The 24,785-nt window shown below is 38.7% G+C and overlaps 1 protein-coding gene across 1 annotated transcript; it reads right to left on the bottom strand.

Moving 5' to 3' along the window:
• Positions 1-12,390: 12,390 nt before the first annotated feature.
• On the bottom strand, positions 12,391-23,104 carry LOC134533634 (uncharacterized). The gene is made up of 2 exons (XM_063371133.1): positions 22,981-23,104; positions 12,391-17,085 (listed from the first exon to the last, which is right to left on the bottom strand). Exon 2 carries the CDS (start codon positions 17,039-17,041, stop codon positions 14,954-14,956), a length of 2,088 nt encoding a protein of 695 aa, XP_063227203.1. The 5' UTR covers positions 17,042-17,085; positions 22,981-23,104; the 3' UTR covers positions 12,391-14,953.
• Positions 23,105-24,785: the final 1,681 nt, after the last annotated feature.

The raw sequence follows: 24,785 nt of genomic DNA on the forward strand, positions 1-24,785 counted from the left end.
ATAGTTTGGCCGGAACTGGCACAGGGTCCAGGGTGTGGAGCCTGTGGCACCGATCCACATCTCTGACGTCACGCCCATCTGTGTCGTCACGGCGTCCATCTTGGATGAGTGTAACGGGACATAGCGTAACGGGGCAAGTTTGACCTTGACCCCGACGGCCATTTTGGATCCGCCATCTTGGATCCGTCATATTGGATGACGTCAATGTGTTCTCGAACATTCCGGCATTGTGTTATCCGCCATATTGGATGATGACGTCACCGTTGCAATTTCCGTTACGGTCGCAATCTTTAACTTTTTTATTTATTATCCGATTTTAAAGAATTTTTTTTTAAATTATAAAAAAATTAAATAATAAAATTTTAATAAAAAATATTTAAAAAACAAACATTTACGACACGGAGTTCGGAGTCCTCGGTTCGAACCCGACTAGTGCAAAAAAAATTAAAAATGGCGACCTATCCTTCCCTCACAGTGACTGCTGGCATACTGACTCCCACCACTTTTTTCAAAGCATATATATCATCCGGCAGTATGACGTCATGTACGCCATCTTGAAATTTGAACGCCATCTTGAAAATCTTTATTTATTATCCGATTTTAATGAAAAAAATTCCAAAATTCATCAAAAAATTAATGTATTTGAATTCTGTTTGATTATATCGATGTACGTCATTGGTTCGATTCCCGACGAGAGTAAACGCTCGATCCTTCCTCCATGAAAGCTACCTAGACTGATCTACCACCACCAGTACCAAGGTATATATCATCAACTGCTATGACATCATGTCCGCCATCTTGTCTTCATCCACTGGAGACCACCATATTGTTTTCGTCTGCTACAGTGTGCCGATACCATGTAGTATAATTATCTGGTCACCATACATTTGTCCTCAACTGTTGACCTTGGCCTTTGACCTTGAACTTGAAATTTGACCTTGAACTTGAAATTTGACCTTGACCTTGAAATTTGACATTGACCTTGAAATTTGACCTTGACCTTGAAATTTGACCTTGACCTTGAAATTTGACCTTGACCTTGAAATTTGACCTTGACCTTGAAATTTGACCTTGACCTTGAAATTTGACCTTGACCTTGAAATTTGACCTTGACCTTGAAATTTGACTATGTCCTTGTCGACCATCATGGATCCGACATTTTATGTTCAGTACATGCTACCAGGATCGACCACCTGCTGGAGTACACCATCTTGTGCGTGTACTGGTATTATAGAGTACATTTCCATCTGGTTAATTTTATTCTAACCCGCTACAGTGCAGTAATCATTTATTACCGAGGTGCCTCCGCCATCTTGAAAAACGGACGCCATCTTGAAATCATGTAATAATGTAGCTAGAAAAGCGGGAAAAAATCCAAAATTCATTAAATAAATTAGTAATCCATATAATGATTGATTGGATCGACTAAGGTCCTTGGTTCGATCCCTGGCCAATACAAAACAACTTTAATATTTTAAAAAAGTACCACTAAAGTGTCAGGTTTGAGAAAATAAAAAACACCGCAAGTTCTTTTAAAAAAACTTTTATTACATACATACTACACTACTACAAGTACAAAAATCACACAGACAAATTACCAAAGTTTCGTGGATCTCTCGATTCAAACAGTCTTCTTATTGTACGGACTAAGCCTTTTTACACGACTTTAAATGTCTATCCGATCCGTTCATCACCACAGCCAGAGACGGACTGAAGTTCATAGCACATATATATAGTCTCATTAGCCGGTACAACACATGAGTCAAATCAATAACCATGTTCATTATATGTCTCGGAGCATTTTTTATAATGACGATGTAAGCTATCGAGACGTGAAATTAGTTTATTACACTTATTGCACTGAAATTGTATTCTTTGAACATTATTAGAACAACCGCTTCTTTCATGTCTGCGAGCATTTGAGGTGATAGTAAATGATGCACCACAGTATTTGCACTGATGCGAAGTACGCTCTTCATTAATTGAAATATTCAATGCTGATGAAACTTCAGCTGATGGTGGAACAGCACATATCGAAGTCTCCTCCAGTGTTGTCAGAGACGTTGCCAACGGGATCTGCTCCAACATCGTCGGCGCCGACGTCATGGTTCCCGTAGTCGATGGTACATCCTCCATCGAGTACGACGTTAAAGCCGGTAAAGATGCCATCGAAGTCTCAAGAACAGGCAATTACGCGACTTATGCACCAGAAGAAACCAACTAGGTGATCCGTACACCGTCGACGGCTGTTATGGCCACTCGGGACGCCTGAAGAATAACACAAAGTTTAGTTGGTGAATTTAATACAGCACAGCCCAATACATGGTGCTGCCCGTTCTGGCCGTAACGGTTTGCCCGACGCGACTAGTCACACGCGCAGCTCACTTCCTCAGTGGCGGCTCACGATTTTCATGCGCGTGAGGGGCGGACTTGTACACGTGATACGATAGTTACAAAAATACACTCTGACATGGCACACGATATCTTGACGAACAATACACTACACTATTACCTAGCTCTTAGTAAACTGGGCTAGCAGCACGTAGGCCCGTGTCTCCGGCGACTCTACGTGGTGTCTAGGTGTGTCCCAGGGACTGAATCGTTAATTAAGTTAAGTACCTCATGGTAAATTTAGGCCGACCGCGGAACTGTACGTAAAAAGGTTGAAAAGAAATTACACTATTGAAAACTACATGTTGGTGAAAGCAAAGGTTGAAGGTTCCGCGTTGCGCGCAGGCTGCCGGCCTGGTTGAGCTCTCGAAGGACACTCCCGGTGTCGCCGCGCGCGACCCCCCTCCCCCGCCGGCCCTCCCGCGGAAACGTGTGAATTTCGCGGGAAACTGAACCGGCCAGGTTCGGGACAAATCGCACAGTGAAACATGATTTTGCAAAGACTGAATTATTAATTAATGAAAAATAATGTTTAATAAAAACCTGTGGAAAACATAATTAAAATAATTTGTTGTAGTGCGGCGGAGGGATATGCCACACCCGGCCGGATCCTTCCGCCGGCGCAGCACTCGTTGCATGGCGTTCGCCTCGTCGCACGCACTACACTTTGCTGCGCGCACGAGCGCGTTCGGTTCACACGTTTTTACGAGACGTTGATGAGGCATAGCGGTCTATGCGACAGAGGAACATTGACGGTTGGCGCCAGTATATTCAATATTTTGGTTTTAAAAAACACCTATAATAGCACCATTTTGCACCTTGTAATACAAATTTTTCCGGGAAAGACCCCGAACCCCCTGTTTTTTGTTTGGGGTATGTTCACTCCTGCGAAAGGGGCCTCTTTTTGGGATGATGCCAGGGGCCTCGCAGAGGCTTGATACGGGTCAGATTATGTATGCTTAGATCTTTAAAACTACGCAACGGATTTTGATGCGGTTTTTTTTACAGATAGATTGATTCAAGAGGAAGGTTTATATATATATATATAAAACATGCCAAATATAGTAGAGAGACACTGATAATTTTAGAGGTTTAGAGGTGTATGTTGTGATGAATTGGTAGAAAATCACCATGACAACGGCTGTAGCATTGTTGATGCTTCATTCGTATCTATGGCAACGGCTATTTCATTGTTAGTGCAGTCCTCTTCACCGTTGAAATTTTGCGGGGAATTTTAATATAAAAAATTGCTCTTTTTTTTCTTCAAGTATATATCCTACAGACTTGAAACTTGACAGTAATGTTCCTATGTTACGCAGGATGACGTTTTCCGAAAATCAGCTCCCAAGGGTGGTTAAGCCCGTGCAACAGTGGTTACTTCGTCTCCATGGCAACGGGCATCGCTTCGATTCCTTTTTCCATTCGAGGCACTGCAGTGGCGTACCCACAAGGAGGGGCATATAAAATGAGCGGCACAAGAGTATACTGCCTGCAGACTGCCGAAGCGAAGTATGGGTACACCAGTTGTACGTTGCGTGCTCGAGAGTCGGGAAACCATCGGTGCTATTATTTTTCTCTCCGATGCATTAAAAAACATTGTAATAAATTAATTGCGACGGTATTGCATTTATTATTACTGTAAATGGGAGATTTGGTCTTCTTTTCCCTGTAGTATAGCCGTGCGAAGCCGGGTCGGGCAGCTAGTGTATATATATATAAATGATGAAATTTCTTCTGCTTTGAGGTGCAATCACGTAAACACGACTAAACGTACCGGTATGGGACCATCACCATTCGAAGCGGGATCGCATGTAGGTGGTTCTAGGTTATTCATTTTTTGAATTCCTCAGACCCTTTCACCAATTTTTTTTTTGTTTTTAAATTTGATAAGATTTTTCGCCAGTAAAAAATTATACATACAATTTATGTCATGGAAACATTTCTCCGTGCTAACGGATTGCTCATAGCAACGAAAAATAACTAGTACACACAGCGATATATCAGTTAGATTTGCTGTTAAAGTTTTCTTTTAGTTTATTAAACTATAATTTATTTTTTGATGAGATATATCATATGTCCTTTTCTGTACCCCTGACAACATGTATGCAAAATTTAATGATGATCGATTGAGTAGTTAAGGCGTGAAAGCGTAACAAACAAACAATCAAAATCAAATTCACATTATTAATATTAGTAGGATGAATGAATAAAAGTGCTAATTGAACGGGAAAAGGCCTGTGTTTATTTTTCATAGTCGTTTACCTATATTTGTTTAAGTCATTGACATTTATTTCAATGAAATTATATATGTGCCTCCCGAAATCAGATACTAAAATAAAAAAAGTTAATTTAGTTTTGTTTATGAATAGGTTGAACGAATATTTATGATTGTGTATACGAGCACAGCGACTGCTTGTTGTCGAAGGAAATGTTTGCAGGTTGTACTGTATGGCTTGTCATTGTGATGCCTCAGCAGGGCGTTGAGATCCCGGACTCAAGGTCGTAGGGTCTTTGGAGAAGAATACCTGAAATGTGCTAGGGTGGGGTGTGGCAGGAAACCCGTGCGTCACTGGGGAAGGGGAGAGAAGTTGCCAAGTGGTGGAGAAATAATTTACGGGCAAACGGATTCTCAAGACAAAGGACAGAATGAAACTTACGCAGATTTTCGTGCTGGTTTGTATGAAATAAAATTCGAGTATTCACAAACACGAAATATAAAAAAAACGCAATACAGTCTCCTTAAGTTCTATGGGGAAATAAATTTTTGTTTAGTTTAAGTGTTTCAAGTTACTTCCAAAATTAAACCTTCACATTAAATAATGTTATAACAATCTGCAGTTTTTCACTTTTTACAACACACAACAATTTTTCACCCGTTCAGATAGTACAACAACGAGCTTTGAGAGACGCACGTGTACACTTACAAGGGGCCATCCTTAATTATGTCACACGAATCATTATTTACCCCCCCCCCCCCAAAACCAACACCACCCGGGCCTTGTCACTGATGGTGTGACGTCACAAATTTTCCAACTTTATATATTGAACTAATTTAATTAAAACAGCAGTTTTAAAATTATTTTACTTTCATTAAAAATATATTTTAAAATATATTTTAAACAAAATAACATTAAATCAAACATTTCTTAAAATTGACAAAAGAAATTATTTAAAGAATGATAAACTAATAATTATATAAATGAAAGATACAAAACTTAATCATCTTGTGTACAAGAACTCTGAACCCACTCCTCTATATTGCTTATCACTGACATAGTAGGCATTTCGTTCTCATTTTGGTTGTTAATGTCAGGAACACAGAGGCCATTTGTCGTTCAACTCTGTTGAATGCACTTCTTTCCGGAGCATTTGTGGCAATGTAAATAGCATCCAAGTCAAAAACTTTAAAATATTGCACAGCTGATACTATAATTCGCTCTAATTTCAAATATCTAAAACTTCTTTGAATTTCGCATTCATGAGTTGATTACCTTAAATCGTTTAGGCGTATTGATATGTTGGTAATATTTCTAAGTTTTTCGCTTACATTTACAGTTTCGCATTTAAATATTTTATATTTGGACATGTGAGATCACGAAGCTTATGACGCCTCCCTTGTCACACAATGTCACACTTCGTCTTATTTAGGGATGGCCCCCAATCAGACCGAGTCTTATCAGTTTCAGACAAGAAACTCAAGAAAAGTTAAATAACAATGTTTTCAAATAACCTTTAAAAATCACACAATACATCTTGCAATCCTGTCCTCCATATTTAATGTAACTTGTTCCGAAAACACTGAAGTTAATTGTATGGAAGCCAACGACTTTATTTTTATTACACGTTTCACTTTTTCACTTATGAAACTACCAAACAATGAAAGCACACGAAAATTTTTAATGAAATTATAAAGTATTGCTTACTTTGACATAAAAATTAACATTACTTATATAAATAAGCCAAATGTAAATTGTTTCGACATTAGTATTGTTTCAAGTTTTAGGGTCGGCGATTTCTAGCCTCTGGCGTATTTTACCTATAAATTGCCGCAGTATTATTGCACTTGTTGCATGTAGCGTCCTGTGCGTTTGCTTTTCTTGCGAAGTTTATAACATTAGCCTTGTAGCCAACTAGTGAACACCTTAAGGTGTAGCCAAATTATACTTGTTGATTTTATTTAATTTCAGACGCCCGTGGTCACTTCTTAAACATAATTTACTACAGTTACATCCAATTGTTAAATTGTCATGTATTTCACACTTCTTCCACGTGAAAAGTGCCACGTATCTAACGCTCAAGCCCGCTCCATAATGTGTAGTGGAACTTCAAGAAATTTAGGTTTCAATATGCGTTCGCTGCTTCCACAGTGTGTGAAAACTTAACAAATGGTAATGAAGTGATTGAATTTCACGGTTAGGAAAAAAATTAATTAGCTGAAAATTTGTTGAGTTACGATCAAATAACCACGGTCATGATCTACACACACACACGCCTACACGCACACACACACACATGTATATAAACATAATTATATAATTAAATATAATTGGAAAAACAAAGTAATGCTTCTGGAGGCAAATTGAAAATAATGTCTTAAAATAGCGAACTACATATTAAAAGTTCTAAAATAAACTCGTTGAAAACAACCGCATACTCAGTTTATTAATTACTGAAATCCAGCGCTATTGGACGTCTACACTTTCAACTACCATGATTCACAACTGCATTTGCTTTACGAGAACTTGCAAAAAAAATCAGTTTTAAAACAACAACCTACAGGTTACATACAGGATTAGCATATATGAATGACCGTATGTAAAAAAATCATATTTTCAAAGATATTATTCTATCAGTGATACTGAAAATAAAAAAATTAATTCCAATTTCTTATCAAAATCGTTCACTTCATGGTAGCTTTACCTTAGAACTCGATAATAATAGGAAAAAATGATAAGTGTTTATAAACCAAGTATACTTTAATAGTTAATAATCAGGCATTGATATGTTTACATCATGACCTAACTTCGTATAACGCTTCATATCCTAGTAATTTCGTCACTGTGTAGATCCACAAAATGTACTAGTACTAGGCCCCAATTTACATATGGGTCAACCGGGCATTCGCCCAGATTTCCAGTTTTTGAGCGGCGAAAGAATTCGTGGTACGAAAAAAATTTGACAAAAATGTTTGAGGGACGAGAAATAATGCCTTAAAATATAAATTACTAAATAAAATAATTTAGAAAAAGATTTAAAGTTCGTTTAGTAGTATACTGTAACTCATATTTTATTAGGGTACCTATAGCAGCCGTATACAAATGCTACAAGCATTTATTAAATAAAAAAAATACACACAGACTTTGTCTTTGAAAAACTTTAGTATTTAGTTGCATAATATGTTGTTTTAAAACTTATTATAAATAAGCTTGACTTTGAAAAGTTTTATTTTTGCGGGGAACTGGAAAGAAAGGGGGGCGGCTAAAAATTATTTTCCCGGATCGCTGGCTCCTGAAATCGGGGCCTGGCTAGAACATAATACAAGAGCAACCAAATTACTAAAATTGTTTAAGATGAAATGTACTTATTTTCCACTTTCCCTACAACCAATTGTATAGATTTTGGTGGAAAGTCAAAATCATCCTCACACGAATCAAGTGAAAGCTTACATACTAAAATATCTTAAAAGAAATGTTTTGTACAAATAAAACAGAAAGGATGTTTGCAAAACAATCTGTTATTCACATATGCAAGGCTACGCACAGTTAAAACATACTTGTTTTTCCAACACTCAACCCACTTAGTATTAAAGAACATATAGGTACTGAGAACTAAAATTAACCTAGCCAAACTCAAGAACTAATTATTCTTATATGACGCTGTGGGCACTATTCATTTGGTTAGAATTCGTATATAAGGAGTATAAAATCTATATTGTAACACAAAATATTAGGATAGGTTCCTAATAGCCTATGGTAATTTCATAAAATAGCAGCTTCTTGTAAATAAGGCTAATACAAAACCGTCAAGTGGAAGATTCGTTGCGTAAATTCAGAAGTAGTAATATTTATTTGGAACGTAAGTAAAACTTTATACGTAATTAATAAAGGCAACCTAACTAACCTTTAACTGTAATTACTATTCAACTTGTTTTCCAGGAGCCGCTACACTGTAATTTTCCCCTAAAACATTCCGATGTGGCATTCAAGTAATATATAAATGTATGCCCGGCATCTGGTGCAAAAAATACAATAGACTAAATAATCTCGTACAGCGCAAATTAAAACAGGAAAAAATAAATCAATTCGGAAACTTAATAAACGAAAGTAGTATGTAAATGGGCATCCGGGGACACGGGTCCTGGGTGTGGAGCCTGTGGAGACGGTCCGCCATCTTGGATTGTGACGTCACGGCGGCCATCCTGGATGGTTGTGACCTTGACCTTTGACCTTGACCTTGAATTTGATCCTCAAAACGGGTCAAAATTTGCCAAAATTGGGCAAAAATTGCCCAAAATTCCTCAAAATTTCCATTTCTGTGGAAAAAAAATTCCGCCAAAAATTTTTAAAAAATTCCACAAATTAAAAATTTCTCTTTTGGAGGGAAAAATTCCCGTTTCGAGGGAAAATTTCTCGTTTTTAGTCCTTAAAAATCCCGGCGGCTAGAAATGTCCATATGTAGGCTTAAGCATCCATGTCGACAGCCTCCGATAAGCCTCACGTCATCATGGAATATGTCATCTTGGATAATGACGTAACCGTTGCAATTTCCGTTACGGTCGCCATCTTTAACTTTTTTATTTATTATCCGATTTTAATGGAAAAAAATTAAAATTTATAAAAAAATTCACCTAATAAAAATTTAATGAAAAATATTTAAAAAAACATACATTTACGACACAGAGCTCGGAGACCTCGGTTCGAACCCGACGAGTGCAAAAAATAAAAATGACGACCGATCCTTCCCCTGTGGTGGGTGCTGGCATACTGACTCCCACCACTTATTTCAAAGCATATATATTGTCACCTAGTATGACGTCATGTCCGCCATCTTGTCTTCGATGCTGGAAGCCATCATCATTGTATCGTCGGCTAGAGTGCGCTGATGACATGTTAGTTTAATTCTTATCCGCTAGAGTGCAATAATCAATTATTGCTGTGACACTCGCCATCTTGAAATTCGGCCGCCATCTTGAAAATCTGTAATTATTTAGCAAGAAATTCGGGAAAAGTTCCAAAATTCATTAAATAAATCACTCATTAATTTACATATTGATTCGAGACTCGGTTCGATACCTGAACGATACAAATAATCTTAATTTTTATGTAAAAATACCTAAAAAATTACAGGTTTGAGGAAATAAAAACACCGCAAGTTCTTTTACAAACATAATATTTATTACATAATTTCTATTTTACTACAGGATCACCTGCGAAGGTTAGCAATCTTACAAACATTTAGGTCCGCATTGGCGTGAAATGACTAATTCTTAGCTCCAACCGGTTTATACAAGACAGAGTCCAACCAGATCCTTTACAGACATAGTCCTCCTCTTCTTGACAGAGTTTCTGGATACCTTGTTTAACACTTTGCTTGACATCAGTAGTATAGGTTAGCCGGAACTGGCGCAGGGTCCAGGGGCGAGGAGCGAGGAGCTGCACGCTCGAAAAAATGTCACGTTCCGGCCACCATATTGGATGGGCGTAACGGGACACTGCGTAACGGGACAAGCATGACATTGACCTTTGACCCTCAAAATTCGCCAAAATTGGGCAAAAATTGCCCAAAATTCCACAAAATTCGTCAAAATTTACATTTCTGTGAAAAAAATTCCGCCAAAAATTCTCAAAAAATTCCACAATTTAAAAATCAGGATTTCGAAAATCCTCAAAAGTCGTTTTGTCCTAGAAAGAACCCAAATTCCTAAAAGCGGCTTAAAACTCCTAAGAGCTAGCCGCTCTAAGCCGCAGAGGTCATGACCTTGAAAATTAGGATGCCATGACAGCCATTTTGAATGATGACGTCACCGTTGCATTTTTCGTTACGGCCGCCATCTTTAAAATCTTGATTTATTATCCGATTTTAATGAAATTTTTTTTAAAATTTATAAAAAAATTCAATTAATAAAAATTTAATAAAAAATATTTAAAAATCATACATTAACGACACGGAACTCGGAGTCCTCAGTTCGAACCCGACGAGCGCAAAAAAAATAAAAATGGCGACCGATCCTTCCCCCCGTGGTGACTTTTGGCAGACTGACTCCCACCACTTTTTTTCAAAGCATATATATCGTCACCTAGTATGAAATCATGTCCGCCATCTTGTCTTCGTTGCTGGAGACCACCATCTTGTTTTCGTCGGCGAGAGTGCACTGACGCCATGTTAGTTTAGTTCTTATCCGCTAGAGTGCAGTAATCATTTATTACTGTGACACCCGCCATCTTGAAATTTGGCCGCCATCTTGAAAATCCGTAATTATTTAGCTAGAAATTCGGGAAAAGTTCCAAAATTCATTAAATAAATCACTCATTAACTTACATATCGATTCGATCCGCTCCTGTCCTTGGTTCGATACCCGATCGATACAAAACAACTTTAATTAAAAAAATACTAAAAAAAGTGTTAGGTTTGAGAAACTAAAAACACCACAAGTTCTTTTAAAAAAAATTTTATTACATAAATTCAATACACTACTACAAGTACAAAAAAAAAACACTGACAAATTACCAAAGCCTTTTGGATACCTCGATTCAAACAGTCTTCTTGTTGTATGGTACTACAATTGTGTATTACATAATCCCGTAATTTCAAGTTTTTGATCTTCTCACAGTACGTACAGTCGGGTGATGGAACACCGATGGATGCTCCTTCCTTCATCAATGCCACTGGAACTGTTGACAACCATTGTAACACTGCTGACATGCTAACTTCTGAAGCCTTTGAGGTCTGCTCTGCAGAAGATGTTGCACGCGTCGAAATCTCCTACTGTGCTGAGAGAGCAGGTGTAGCTGTAGACATCGTTGTCATCGTGCTCTGCACTGATGATGGTAGACCTTCGATCCAGGTTGGTATATATAGTGGTAATGATGCCATCGAGTTCTCAAGAATAGCTAGATACCGGTCTATTATGTTATACAAGTCTAACTATCCGATCCGTTCATTACCGCAGCCAGAGACGGACTGAAGTCCATATCACCAGGGTCTCACTTATATAGACTCATCAGTCGGTAAAACACATGAGTCAAAACAAGATCCATGTTCATTATACTTCTCGGAGCATTTTTTATAATGAAGATGTAAGCTATCAAGACGTGAAATTAGTTTTTTGCACTTATTGCACTGAAACAGTATTCTTTGAACATTATTCTGACAACTGCTTCTTTCATGTCTGCGAGCATTTGAGGTGATAGTAAATGATGCGTCACAGTATTTGCACTGACGCAATGTATGCTCTTCATTAGTTGAAGAATCCATTGCCGACGATGAAACTTCGGATGATGGTGGTATCACATCTGTTGAAATCTCTTCCAATGTTGACGCCGTCGTTGCCAACGGGATCTGCACCTTCTCCATCGTAGCTGTCGTCAAGGTTCCCGTAGACGATGGTACAACCTCCGAGTTCGACGTTAAAGACGGTAAAGATGCCATCGAGGTCTCAAGAACAGCTAATTGACACGACTTATGCACCAGAAGAAACAAACTAGGTGATCCTTACACCGCCGACGTCAGTAACAAACTGAGTGTCCTGCTGTCTAGGACTCGCTTATATTGTCACGTCTCACTTTCAGAGGGGGGGGTTCAATTCTTCAAAAATGTAGCTCTGAACATAAGAAACTCAAAACATTAACTAGCCATAGAGCATCTCACTGAGGATTGAATCTTAGTAGGTGTATTCTTATACAAGAATAGAAAATCAGGATACTGAGAAAAAAATAAGAGTAACCTAAAAACAATAGAACAATCACATTTATTTATAACAATTAAATAAAGCTGACAAATAATGAGGCACCTTCCATGTCCGCTACCAGCCTTATAGATATTCCGACAGAAAAACAATAAACCATATATAAGATTTTCTTAGTAGTACTAACACATTAACATAATCGTAATAATTTCCTCCAGGCCACCCAGTGATACCAAGCTTCATTAGCTCTTCCACAACTTCATTTTTAAAATTTATTAAGAACATCCACTACCTCGAAACGGATTTTAGAAATTATTTAAGTTTATAACGTCATCATTTACATGAAAAGACAAGGATCGTGATGCAAACAAATTACCGAGTTATACTTGAAAATAAAAAGGGAACTGTAGTGCTCAACGTATTACACGTTAAAACCACTAAGTTTCTAAGAACAAATTATTTATAAGAGCAAATAATACACCAAACGAGAATTTTTAAAGTTAACTACGAAGAAACACTGAAGGCTAAGAGTCCGGCATCACTCAGGCGCCATTTCCGATAGCACTCACCTAACCATTACCAAGTCGCCGCGCGGCCGGGCAGCATGACAGCCTTCCACAGGATTACCGCCCCGCGAAAACATTTTACATCTCTTTTAAGCTATTTTCTTGGCCGCAAAACCCCTACGGGGAAAACATCCTGACGGGAAGTTTTCCTGTGTTTTACAAACACGTAAAGTTATTACAACAAGCCGGCCGCGCGGTCGGCCGCGCCAGGTTGCCCACGTAGTCAGAAAACCGGCCGCTAGATTGCGACACTCGCCTGCGCACGGCGACTGCGCACAATCTGCGCTCTCAGCTGGCCTAAAAAAAAAACGACAAACAAGTCTGCGCCGCGTTTCTCTGGAACTGCAGCAAACAACGTGTCAGCTGGCCTGGCTGAAACGCGGTCACGCCTGCGTTCCCAGACAAAGACGTGCCAGACTCGCACTCTTCCAGCCCCCCCGAAAACCCAAATCCAACAAAGGTGTTACCCCATCTTAGCGTGAGGGAAACCAAGTCCCGAACTAGCGAAAAGAATTTAAAATTGTATTTTCAACAAATAAACTAATTAAATAAATTAATGATAATTTTGAGCTACGCGACATCACCCCGGGCGGCAGGAGCTTGTGCCCCACAAGCTTACAACAATGCTTGGGGAATATTTAAGTTTGCTTCAAAAAAAAAAACCAATTGTCCCTATCATTTCTATGTGATCCAGTTACAAATTTAAATTAGTGATTACAGTGGTTGTTGTTTAGGTATAAATACCAACTCTAAGTTCTACTAGCACTTATTGACAATTTTCTCTCGGAGGACAAGTGTGTTTTACAAAATTTCACATGTTAGCACTGCTTGGGACAGCAAGCAGCCAGGAGGGATACGGCGAAGAGATGCACCAACTCAGGGCAGAGACAGGAACAGCCAGCGGAACTGTGAGCTGCAGAATCACACCCCACTCCAACTTCTGCCTCTCCCAGCCGGTCCATCCCGACGTCGTTCATCCCAACTGCTCGTCATCCACGGTACACGACACCATTCCTACACAAAATACATGAGCAGCATCAGGAGTCATACAATTACAAACAACTAAAAAAAAACTCTCAAACATCAAAATAATAGTGAACAAATCAAACAATTAAATTATCTTACTTAAGTTAATGACGTATTTTCATGTGTTTATCAAGAAGTATTCATGAGATCAACATAGATCAACACAACTAACCAAGGAGGGTCATACCAGGTATCAACACAAAAATAACTTTTAAAGATTCTTAAAACAAGTAACTATTCAAAAACTAAACTCGTAACTCATCTGCAATATTCAACATCTTGAAGAAAAGCCTACCCCCCTACATTTCGTAGAGGAAGGATAAGGTAAGGTACCTAATAGGAAAATTTACAACAAAAACTTGACTGTGTCCACGTGTAGGTTGAAAGTTTATAACTACACTGGCCTTGTCTTGCTATACACTTTGTTTTGAACGTCAGGTCAGTAGTTTCAAACGATGGATAATTCTAGTCTTCTCGATAAATTTGTTGTTTGGGGGGCCACACCCTATCACGATGCGTAATCACTGTCCTTGGACATGGCCACTCCCAAACCGCTGATACTCCTGGTAATCGTGCATCACCACACGATTCGACGATACGGGCACCAGCCCGCAGCAATGGGTAGAAGCAGGTCCTCTTCTCCCAACTGGCCCACGTGGTATCTGGCTGACCCTTAACGACGCGCCTTCTCCCAACTCGAGAAGGGACAAGAGTTCTGGATGGAGCTGCACCACAGCACTCCTTTCGAAACTGCACTTAACAAGTCCGCCTCAAAAGTCATTCTCTTCGATTGACGAAAACTATCAATGTCACTTCTTGAATAATAAAAACACAAGGGGGGGGGGGGGTTTATGGTGGAAAATGGGAATACGGAAAGGATCCCACCCACTTTCTCAATGATTAGTCCTGACGTCATAATTCCCCTTATTGAACCTGGTATTCTCCCTCCATCGTTATTTGGTTCTATAAAAATTATTTATGGGCGCATGCCCCTTCACATAAACATTAATCAAATTCTAATTTTTCTAATCGTAGGTAAAGCTTTACATTGAACAAAATTCATTCACTACTGATCATCACAAATGGAAATGGTTACTTTCAATTCCTCCCCAGTTTCACTGGATAACTTAGCTACACAACCATTATCTCTGGCTAGTATGTCTTTTAATTCTACCTTTCCACTGGTAGAAGGAACAGCATTTTCTACTGTAGTCGAGATTTCTACAGACATACTGAGGGGTTTCCGATTTCTCAGATATTTTAATAACAGAACTAAAAACATTCCAACTATTACCAATATAGTAATTACAGTTACACTTATTTCTATGCCAAGGGTAGTAACATTGTCCAAGGCGGATACTCTTGGTAGCGTTCCAATACCTACTAGATATGGATTTTTAATAATAATAAATAATAATACACTACTTACAATGGAAAGCGCAATACTCTGTAAGTTTTTCATTACAAATCTTGGTACGTTTTCTGGTTCTCTTAAATGAATCGGGTCTAAAGGGGTTTCAAACTTTGTCAAAGAAAAATTTAAATGTGGTATTAGAGTTGGCCAATTTTCATCTAAACAATCCATTAAGGATGGAAAAACTGTATGTGTTGACGTAGGATGAGGGAAAATTTTCAATTTACGTAACTTCGTCCAAGCAGCTGGTATTACATGTACCAATTGAAATTTAGATTTTGTTAACGCATCACATGGATACAACTCGTTAATTTTAAGTTCTTGGTTTAAATACAAACGACAATCACACGGTACTTCTATATCTACAGCTCCGAGGATGTCTCCACTTCCTAAAAATAAAGATTCATTGTTATGTTTCATGCATTGCAAGTCTAATTTTCCTGACGGGTTTGTTAGGAAGTACCGCTCTGGTCCAGCCTGGGTGATCATCAGTTGGTTTCCGGAATGGCATCGAAACGCACATGTGGTACTAAGATTTTCAACGGTAATCCCCTGAAAAAGAGCCTTTGGACACAAAGCACTACCTAGGGTATCTCCGGAGAACCTGGGAACAAAACACAATTTATCTTCAAATGGTCTACAATCTAATAAATTTCTACCCTGAATAGTGATTAGATGGTCTCCATCCACTGCCAGAAAATTCGGAGCATGATCCAAATGACAAGTTGAGTTCTTCCACTGAAATGGGACTGCGACGAACTGAAACAATCTCCAATTGGAATTTAGTTTAACAATTGGTACTTTAATTTGAAGGTATAAATTTTCCTTGTGGACTTGACATTTACAAATGGGTAAATTAAAATATTTCTGAACTTCTGATACACTTATGGACAACGCATAACCATCCCTATTAAGAATTTCATTTAGCATATTTAATTTCTCTTTCAATTGAGCTGGTGTAACTACAATGGCAGGTATTTTATTTGACCGGCACTGGTCCAGAATCTCTAGTCTTGTAAATGTATGCGCTTGTTTGGCTAATTGAGAGGCCAACAGTACCTGAAACTGGAATGAATGTCCTATGTCTTGAACCATTCCTGAAAACTTAGTCACCATAGTCTCTCGGAGGTCTTTTAAGTAATCAGACAAATTTGTGAATTTTGATTGTACTCTTTTTAGAATTCCGGTCATTCCCTCGTTTATAACAAAAATAGTGTTGCTCATATTTGCCAGTGCCTCATGAGTGTTTAAAATTTGTGATTCCATCTTGTTTATGTGTTCTGACATTTGTTGTTCATTTAGGAAAAGATTATTCAATTGACTATTGACGGCAATGTCACAACACCAATGAAAAAACTCTCCAATGAAATTTAACCCTCGTCTTTCCCGAACTTGAGACTGAAAATCCAATACGTCATCCCCTGCTGCTTCGTTTACCTTATTAATTAGCATGTCAGTATAAATTAAGCTATGTTTTAATTCTTTGAAAATAACACACCATTCACTTGAACTATTGGAGGGACAAGAAGTGATTTCTTTGATACTATCCTGAATGTCATCTAATTGCATTGGCCAAGCAACCTTAAAATTTACTGGTACCGATGAAGTGTACAATGTTACCTGAGGTATCGGCTCGAAATGCGCTCCCGCAACCACCCCCACTGCTCCTTCAGGTAGCGGTCGATGTTGTCTGCTGCTTCCCAGCTGCAGGAGCACCAGGACGATGTGTAGCATCCTCATCGTCAGTACGGAAGATGATCACGCCTTAAGACTCTGTAAAAATTCTATACAAAACTAAATATTAGACAGGCTCGATTTTTGTTTACAAGTGTTACAAAACTTTCGAATTATTTTTTTTTCTCTCTCTCTTTGTTTTATTTAGTTATCCACAACCACAAATAAAAAATCTCTATTACATAACTTATCATAACTTATACACTGTAAAAATTTTTCATTCTCTCTACGTTTGTAACTTCGTAAACATCTCTGCCTCGACTCGTCTTCTTTAACCTGTACAGGTTATTAGACAATTTGTCCACCACAACATAAGGACCGAACCATTTATGCAATAGTTTCTCTGACAAACCCTTTTTTCGAACAGGTGTGTACACCATAACCTCCTGTCCTATCTTATAGGTCACCGCTCGTCGTCTGCGGTCATACCTTTTTTTATCGATACCCTGTTGTCTCTTTAAATTCTCTCTGGACTGTCGCAGGATCTCCTTCCAACGAGTACGCAGTCGAAGGCTGTCCTCATCTTCTACAGGCTGACTTAATTGAACATCTGAGGGTAATACAGGTTCTCTACCATACATGAGCACAAATGGGCTAAATTTTAATGTTTCCTGCCTCGCCGTGTTGTATGCCAAAGTGACCAAGGGTACATATTCATCCCAATTACGTTGTGAGGATGCCACATACTGAGATAGCATCATTGCTATTGTTCCATTTAATCTTTCACATAATCCATTTGTGTTTGGCCTGTATCCTGAGGTTTTCAAACTTTGTACATCCATTAACCTAAGTAATTCATTAACGACTTTGGAAGTAAAAACTTTTCCTCTATCTGTCAATATGGAACATGGTACAGAATGGCGACAAATTATGTTTTCTAGTAAAAACTTAGCTACGTCATTGGCGTTACTAGTGGGGGTGGCTTTAGTCTCCGCCCATCGAGTACCGTAATCAATAGCAACAAGAATGTATTTGTTTCCTGACACGGTTTTTGGAAAAGGGCCTAAAATATCGACACCAATACGTTCGAAAGGTTCACAGATAGGTAATGGTTCTAATAACCCTGCTTTCTTTTGAGGAACGCCCTTTTTCCCCTGACATCCCCTACAACTCCTTACATAGGCCTGAATCTCTTTTAGCATATTGGTCCAATAATAACGACGTATAATTTTGTCTGCGGTGCGAACTACTCCTAAGTGACCGCCAAAAGTGGGATTGTCGTGACTTTCCCTCAGAATTTCAGCCTTTAAGCTTTCTGGGACTACTAATAGCTTGTCTCTACCACTTGGGTTAGAGTTATTTTTGTACAAAACACCATTCAGCAAAGAAAAATTTTTCGCTTGTCGGCTTCACTTATTATCGATTCCTGACGGTTGAGTCAACTCAGAAATTAAAGGTCTTAGACTCACATCAGAATATTGCAGCTTAGCTAAATCCACATCATGCATCACAAAAACAGGTAACTCAAGGGATTTTTCTTCGTCAAGGGCTGTCCCTGTGTTGACAGCATTTCTACTCAAACTGTCTACATGTACATGAGTTTTTCCACTACTATAACATACAGTGTACTCATACTCCATCAATTTCAATGCCCACCTGGTTAACCTTCCTGCGCTATGAGCATTAAATTTCAAACGATTCAAATAACATAGGCTATGATGATCGGTTACAATTTTGAATGGCTTCAGGTAAATGTAAGGCCGAAACTGGTCTAAAGCATAAATCAAGGCTAAACATTCAAGGTGAGTTATAGGATATCTAGTCTCAGCTGACGTGAGAGTTCGACTGGCATAGGCAATAGGTTGTAATTTTCCATCAATTCTTTGTAACAATGTGGCTCCTATCCCTAAGGTACTAGCATCTGTATGTATTTCAATGGGCTGGTTTTCCTGGAAGTGAGCTAACACGGGGGAAGAAATCAGCTTTTCTTTCAAAATTTGGAATGCTTGTTCTTGCTTGTCGGTCCAGATAAACTTTTCATTTTTCTTTAGCAATGTCGACAAGGGTTTCGCAATCTGAGAGAAATTTGCTATAAACTTACGATAGAAAGAAGCTAGGCCTAAAAAGCTTCTCACCCCTCGTTGGTCCTTAGGTGTAGGAAATTGTTTCACTGCTACTACTTTATCGGGGTGGGGTCTAATCCCTTCATGGTTAACCAAATGTCCCAACACATCGGTTTCAAAATAACCGAAGGTACATTTTGACGGTTTCAAGGTTAAATTAGCATTTTGCATCCTTTTAAAAACTTGTTCTAATCGGTCAAGATGTTGATTAAACGTACTGCCCACTACTAGAATGTCATCCAAATAGACTAAGCATGAACCCCACTTTAACCCTGCCAAAGTCTTATCCATGTATCTCTGAAAAATTGACGGAGCGGTTTTCAAACCAAAAGGAAGGGTTTCAAAACAAAAAGTACCATCGGTGGTAACAAATGCAGTTTTTTCCTGATCCTGTTCAGCTACTCTCAATTGGTGGTATCCTGAATTCATATCCAAGTGAGTAAAATACTTAGCACCAGTCAAGTGACTTAAGAAATCATCTATTCGAGGAAGGGGGTATTTATTATCCTTAAGAATAGTGTTAAAACGACGGTAGTCCACACACATCCTATAATCGTTGTCTTTTTTTTCTAACAAGAACAACTGGTGAACACCAACTCGTGTCACAGGGTCTCACAATCCCATTTTTAATGTGTTCTTGTACTATGTTATGAATAATTTCCCGTTCCCCAGGAGAAACTCGATAAGGTACAGATGATATGGGTGTGCTGTCCCCTGTATCCAGAAAAACTACTTCCTCTTTTGTTCTCCCTATCTGGCTGGGGTCCCAACTGAAAACATTTTGATATTTATACAACAACTCTACCAGTCTGTTTTTTTGTTCCTCTGGTAACTCTGGATTAATGTTTAATTTAGACACATCAAAATCGACATTATTTTTATCTCTAGCTTGTAATACCTTAGTTACTTCTTTGTTCTCGATACTGGGTGTTTCCTCAAACTCATTTAAATATCCTAATTTCATTCCCTTATGAAGAGTAACTGACTGGTTAGTAGTATTAGTAACCCAAATGTGAGTATGCTGTTTTCTGTTTACAATACTCCTAGGTACAAGTACAGAATATCTGTTGTAAATATCCTCCTTAGGCTCTATCAGCACCTCATCAGGTAAATTATTTCCTTCAAAATTAATTTCGATAAGATGATGCATCCTTGGCTCTACTCTAACATGATTGTGAACTGTCACACAACCTAACCTGAAAATATTTTCTGGCTCGATTTGGCTTAACTCCTGTGTTCCATCCTGACCTACATTATGATTAACCCGATTTTGGTTTTGATCTACTTGAATTTTGTCTCTTTTTACTTTGGTTTGGCTTTTAACCTCCCTTATTTCGGTATTTGTGGTATTTACGAAGCAATCAGGACGTGTTATGGTCAATGACATTTTCTGGCCTCCCTTACAAGAAATTTCTGCTCCATATTTGGTTAAAAAATCACATCCTAAAATGATCCCTTTTATTGGGGCTTCCACCAGACCTACCGCATGTGAATAAACATACTGTCCTAATTTAAATCTTAATTTGGCCATCTTATTAAGTTTCTGAACTCTTCCTGAGACTCCTGTAAAACCTCTTGGTTCTGCGGATTTCCAACAACTTTTCGGTACTAATCTATCCTCAATTAGTGATACCGCAGCTCCTGTATCGATAAAAACGGGGATTTCTTTTCCGAACATTTTTGTCTTCTGACTTAAAATACCGTCATTTTGTAAAAGAGACATTTGGTTAACAAGGGACGAGTTGTCACCCCGACCGACTCTCGCCCTATTTAGTTTCCCTGTTGTGACGTTTTGCAATCTCGTATCAAGTGACCTGGTCGTTTGCATTTTAAACAAATCGGCCTACCATCTGAGGTCCACTGTGGTCTGTCAGTTATTTTTGGAAATGAATTACTTGGGGTCTGCCTGAAAAAATTGTTGTTCTGATTTCGATGGTATTGTGTTAGTGTACTGTTATTTTTGTAATTTCCTCCCTGAGTTCTAAACTGTGACTTTGGTTGTGCCTGTAATCTCATGGTATCCAGTTCCCCGCGTAATTGTTTTAATTGTTTATTAAACTCTATCAAACTGTCCTCAATTCTCGTGTTGATAGATGACAATTCTCTTTCTGGTGTTTGAATTTCTTTAAGATTTCTGATAGGTACTTGTTCCTGTTTCGAATTTACCCACTGTGTCCTCTCATGATTTTTAGCGTAATACAGACCTGCCTCAATATTCCTCAAATTACCTAGTAACTGTTCCACAGTATTGTTTGGGAAAAGCATAACTTTCTCTACAATGTCTGGCCTTAACCCACGCAATACATATCTAACCTTACTAGCTTCATTCATCTTAGCATCAAGTCGGTTACAAAGATTCAATATGTCGTACACAAATGACTCGAAAGGTTCATCTACTGCTTGTACTCGCGCCTGCAATCTTAACTCTAAGTCCTCTATGTGACCCACTCTCACAAACGCATCCCTTAATTTATTTGCTAATTCCTCAAATGTAGTTAAATTCTCCAATGTGCTCTCACAGCTGTCATACCATTTTAAAGCAGGCCCTCTCAAAAATGTAGGCAAGTATGACAAACATTTTTGCTCATTCCACCCATTTACCTTGGCTGCTCTGCGAAACTGTTTTAAAAATTCCTCAACCTCCTCACATCTCTTTCCAAAAAAATATCCCGGGTCCACAAAACACCTGCCTGTCTCCATGTTTAAATTCTGATCTTTCAATTCTGGTTTTATGTCGCTTAATTTATCTTTTAACACTTTCAATGATTCATCATCTGACGAAGAACTACTATCACTGTTCTCAGGGTTTTTTACTTTGTCATCCAATATTTCAATTGTGTATTTACTAGCCATCCCTAATAGACTCCACCTTAAATTATTTTCATTAGTCCTTAACTTAAGCATACATTTCACATTTCACCTTAAATTAATTATTGTTAGACAAATACAGCCATCCCTGGTCTCCCACTGGTTTCCTGAAATAACCTAAAATAAATTTTATTATCATTAAACAATTAATCCTATAAACACATCAATCTTAATACACCAGCTGCACTGCATGCTCTTCTTCTTCACTAAAATAAATCAAAATGTTAGACCACACCTAACACTATTATCTTAATTTATTTTTCAGTATCCCAACATTCTTTATACCTACTAACCGGCGATCTCCACCATTTGTCACGTCTCACTTTCAGAGGGGGGGGTTCAATTCTTCAAAAATGTAGCTCTGAACATAAGAAACTCAAAACATTAACTAGCCATAGAGCATCTCACTGAGGATTGAATCTTAGTAGGTGTATTCTTATACAAGAATAGAAAATCAGGATACTGAGAAAAAAATAAGAGTAACCTAAAAACAATAGAACAATCACATTTATTTATAACAATTAAATAAAGCTGACAAATAATGAGGCACCTTCCATGTCCGCTACCAGCCTTATAGATATTCCGACAGAAAAACAATAAACCATATATAAGATTTTCTTAGTAGTACTAACACATTAACATAATCGTAATAATTTCCTCCAGGCCACCCAGTGATACCAAGCTTCATTAGCTCTTCCACAACTTCATTTTTAAAATTTATTAAGAACATCCACTACCTCGAAACGGATTTTAGAAATTATTTAAGTTTATAACGTCATCATTTACATGAAAAGACAAGGATCGTGATGCAAACAAATTACCGAGTTATACTTGAAAATAAAAAGGGAACTGTAGTGCTCAACGTATTACACGTTAAAACCACTAAGTTTCTAAGAACAAATTATTTATAAGAGCAAATAATACACCAAACGAGAATTTTTAAAGTTAACTACGAAGAAACACTGAAGGCTAAGAGTCCGGCATCACTCAGGCGCCATTTCCGATAGCACTCACCTAACCATTACCAAGTCGCCGCGCGGCCGGGCAGCATGACAGCCTTCCACAGGATTACCGCCCCGCGAAAACATTTTACATCTCTTTTAAGCTATTTTCTTGGCCGCAAAACCCCTACGGGGAAAACATCCTGACGGGAAGTTTTCCTGTGTTTTACAAACACGTAAAGTTATTACAACAAGCCGGCCGCGCGGTCGGCCGCGCCAGGTTGTCCACGTAGTCAGAAAACCGGCCGCTAGATTGCGACACTCGCCTGCGCACGGCGACTGCGCACAATCTGCGCTCTCAGCTGGCCTCAAAAAAAAACGACAAACAAGTCTGCGCCGCGTTTCTCTGGAACTGCAGCAAACAACGTGTCAGCTGGCCTGGCTGAAACGCGGTCACGCCTGCGTTCCCAGACAAAGACGTGCCAGACTCGCACTCTTCCAGCCCCCCCGAAAACCCAAATCCAACAAAGGTGTTACCCCATCTTAGCGTGAGGGAAACCTAGTCCCGAACTAGCGAAAAGAATTTAAAATTGTATTTTCAACAAATAAACTAATTAAATAAATTAATGATAATTTTGAGCTACGCGACAATATACATGCACCGTATGGAATAATACGCTAGTCAAATCAAGAACCATTTACAATAATACTAAAGTCAAATCTACAAATTAAAAAAGAGGATCATTTGATCGAAAAAAATATCGATCTCTCCAATATACGCCAGGCTCCAAGAGCTACAATTCACGTCATCAGATCCATCTACATTTTGCTCCTATGCTTCAATTGACCATTAGCTGCAAGTGCTCCAACAGCTCCATCAGCTTCAACACGTAATGTACGCAATGTACGCGCAATACATGCAATTTACACGCAATAAATGTAATGATTACACAGTACACACAGGAAACGGAACGTACACACAGTACACACAGGAAACGGAACGTACACACAGTACACACAGGAAACGGAACGTACACACAGTACACACAGGAAACGGAACGTACACACAGTACACACACAGGAAACGGAACGTACACACAGTACACACAGGAAACGGAACGTACACACAGTACACACAGGAAACGGAACGTACACACATTACACACACAGGAAATGGAACGTACACACAGTACACACAGGAAACGGAACGTACACACAGTACACACAGGAAACGGAACATACACACAGTACACACAGGAAACTGAACGTACACACAGGAACCTAAACGTACACACAGTACACACAGGAAACTAAACGTACACACAGTACACACAGGAAACGGAACGTACACACAGTACACACAGTAAACGGAACGTACACACAGTACACACAGAAAACGGAACGTACACACAGTGCACACAGAAAACGGAACGTACATACAGTGCACACAGAAAACGGAACGTACACACAGTGCACACAGGAAACTGAACGTACACACAGTACACACAGGAAACGGAACGTACACACAGTACACACAGGTAAACGTAACGTACACACAGTACACACAGGAAACGGAACGTACACACAGTACACACAGGAAACGGAATGATCACACATACAGTAGCGGAAACACACACAGGCTTAGTTGGAAATCAGAATACAAGAAATAAAAACATTAAATTTTTACTTTCAATATTTTATTACTTCTCAACATTACACAAATACAAGTAAAAGAAGCAATTATTGTATGTAGCCAGCTTTCCTCAGTTCTTTGAGTAAGAAGGATATTTCTTTGATGCACGGATAGTTTCCTGCACAAAGCGAACCATGTAGAAGTGTTAGCCGGTCAACCAATATGTTTGGATCTTTCCATGATGT

Source organism: Bacillus rossius, chromosome 7 (assembly GCF_032445375.1).
Source record: "Bacillus rossius redtenbacheri isolate Brsri chromosome 7, Brsri_v3, whole genome shotgun sequence".
Lineage (NCBI taxonomy): Eukaryota > Metazoa > Arthropoda > Insecta > Phasmatodea > Bacillidae > Bacillus > Bacillus rossius.

Coding starts and splice junctions, on each gene's coding strand:
- LOC134533634 (XM_063371133.1), bottom strand. CDS start 17,041: ATGAGGATGCTACACATCGTCCTGGTGCTCCTGCAGCTGGGAAGCAGC.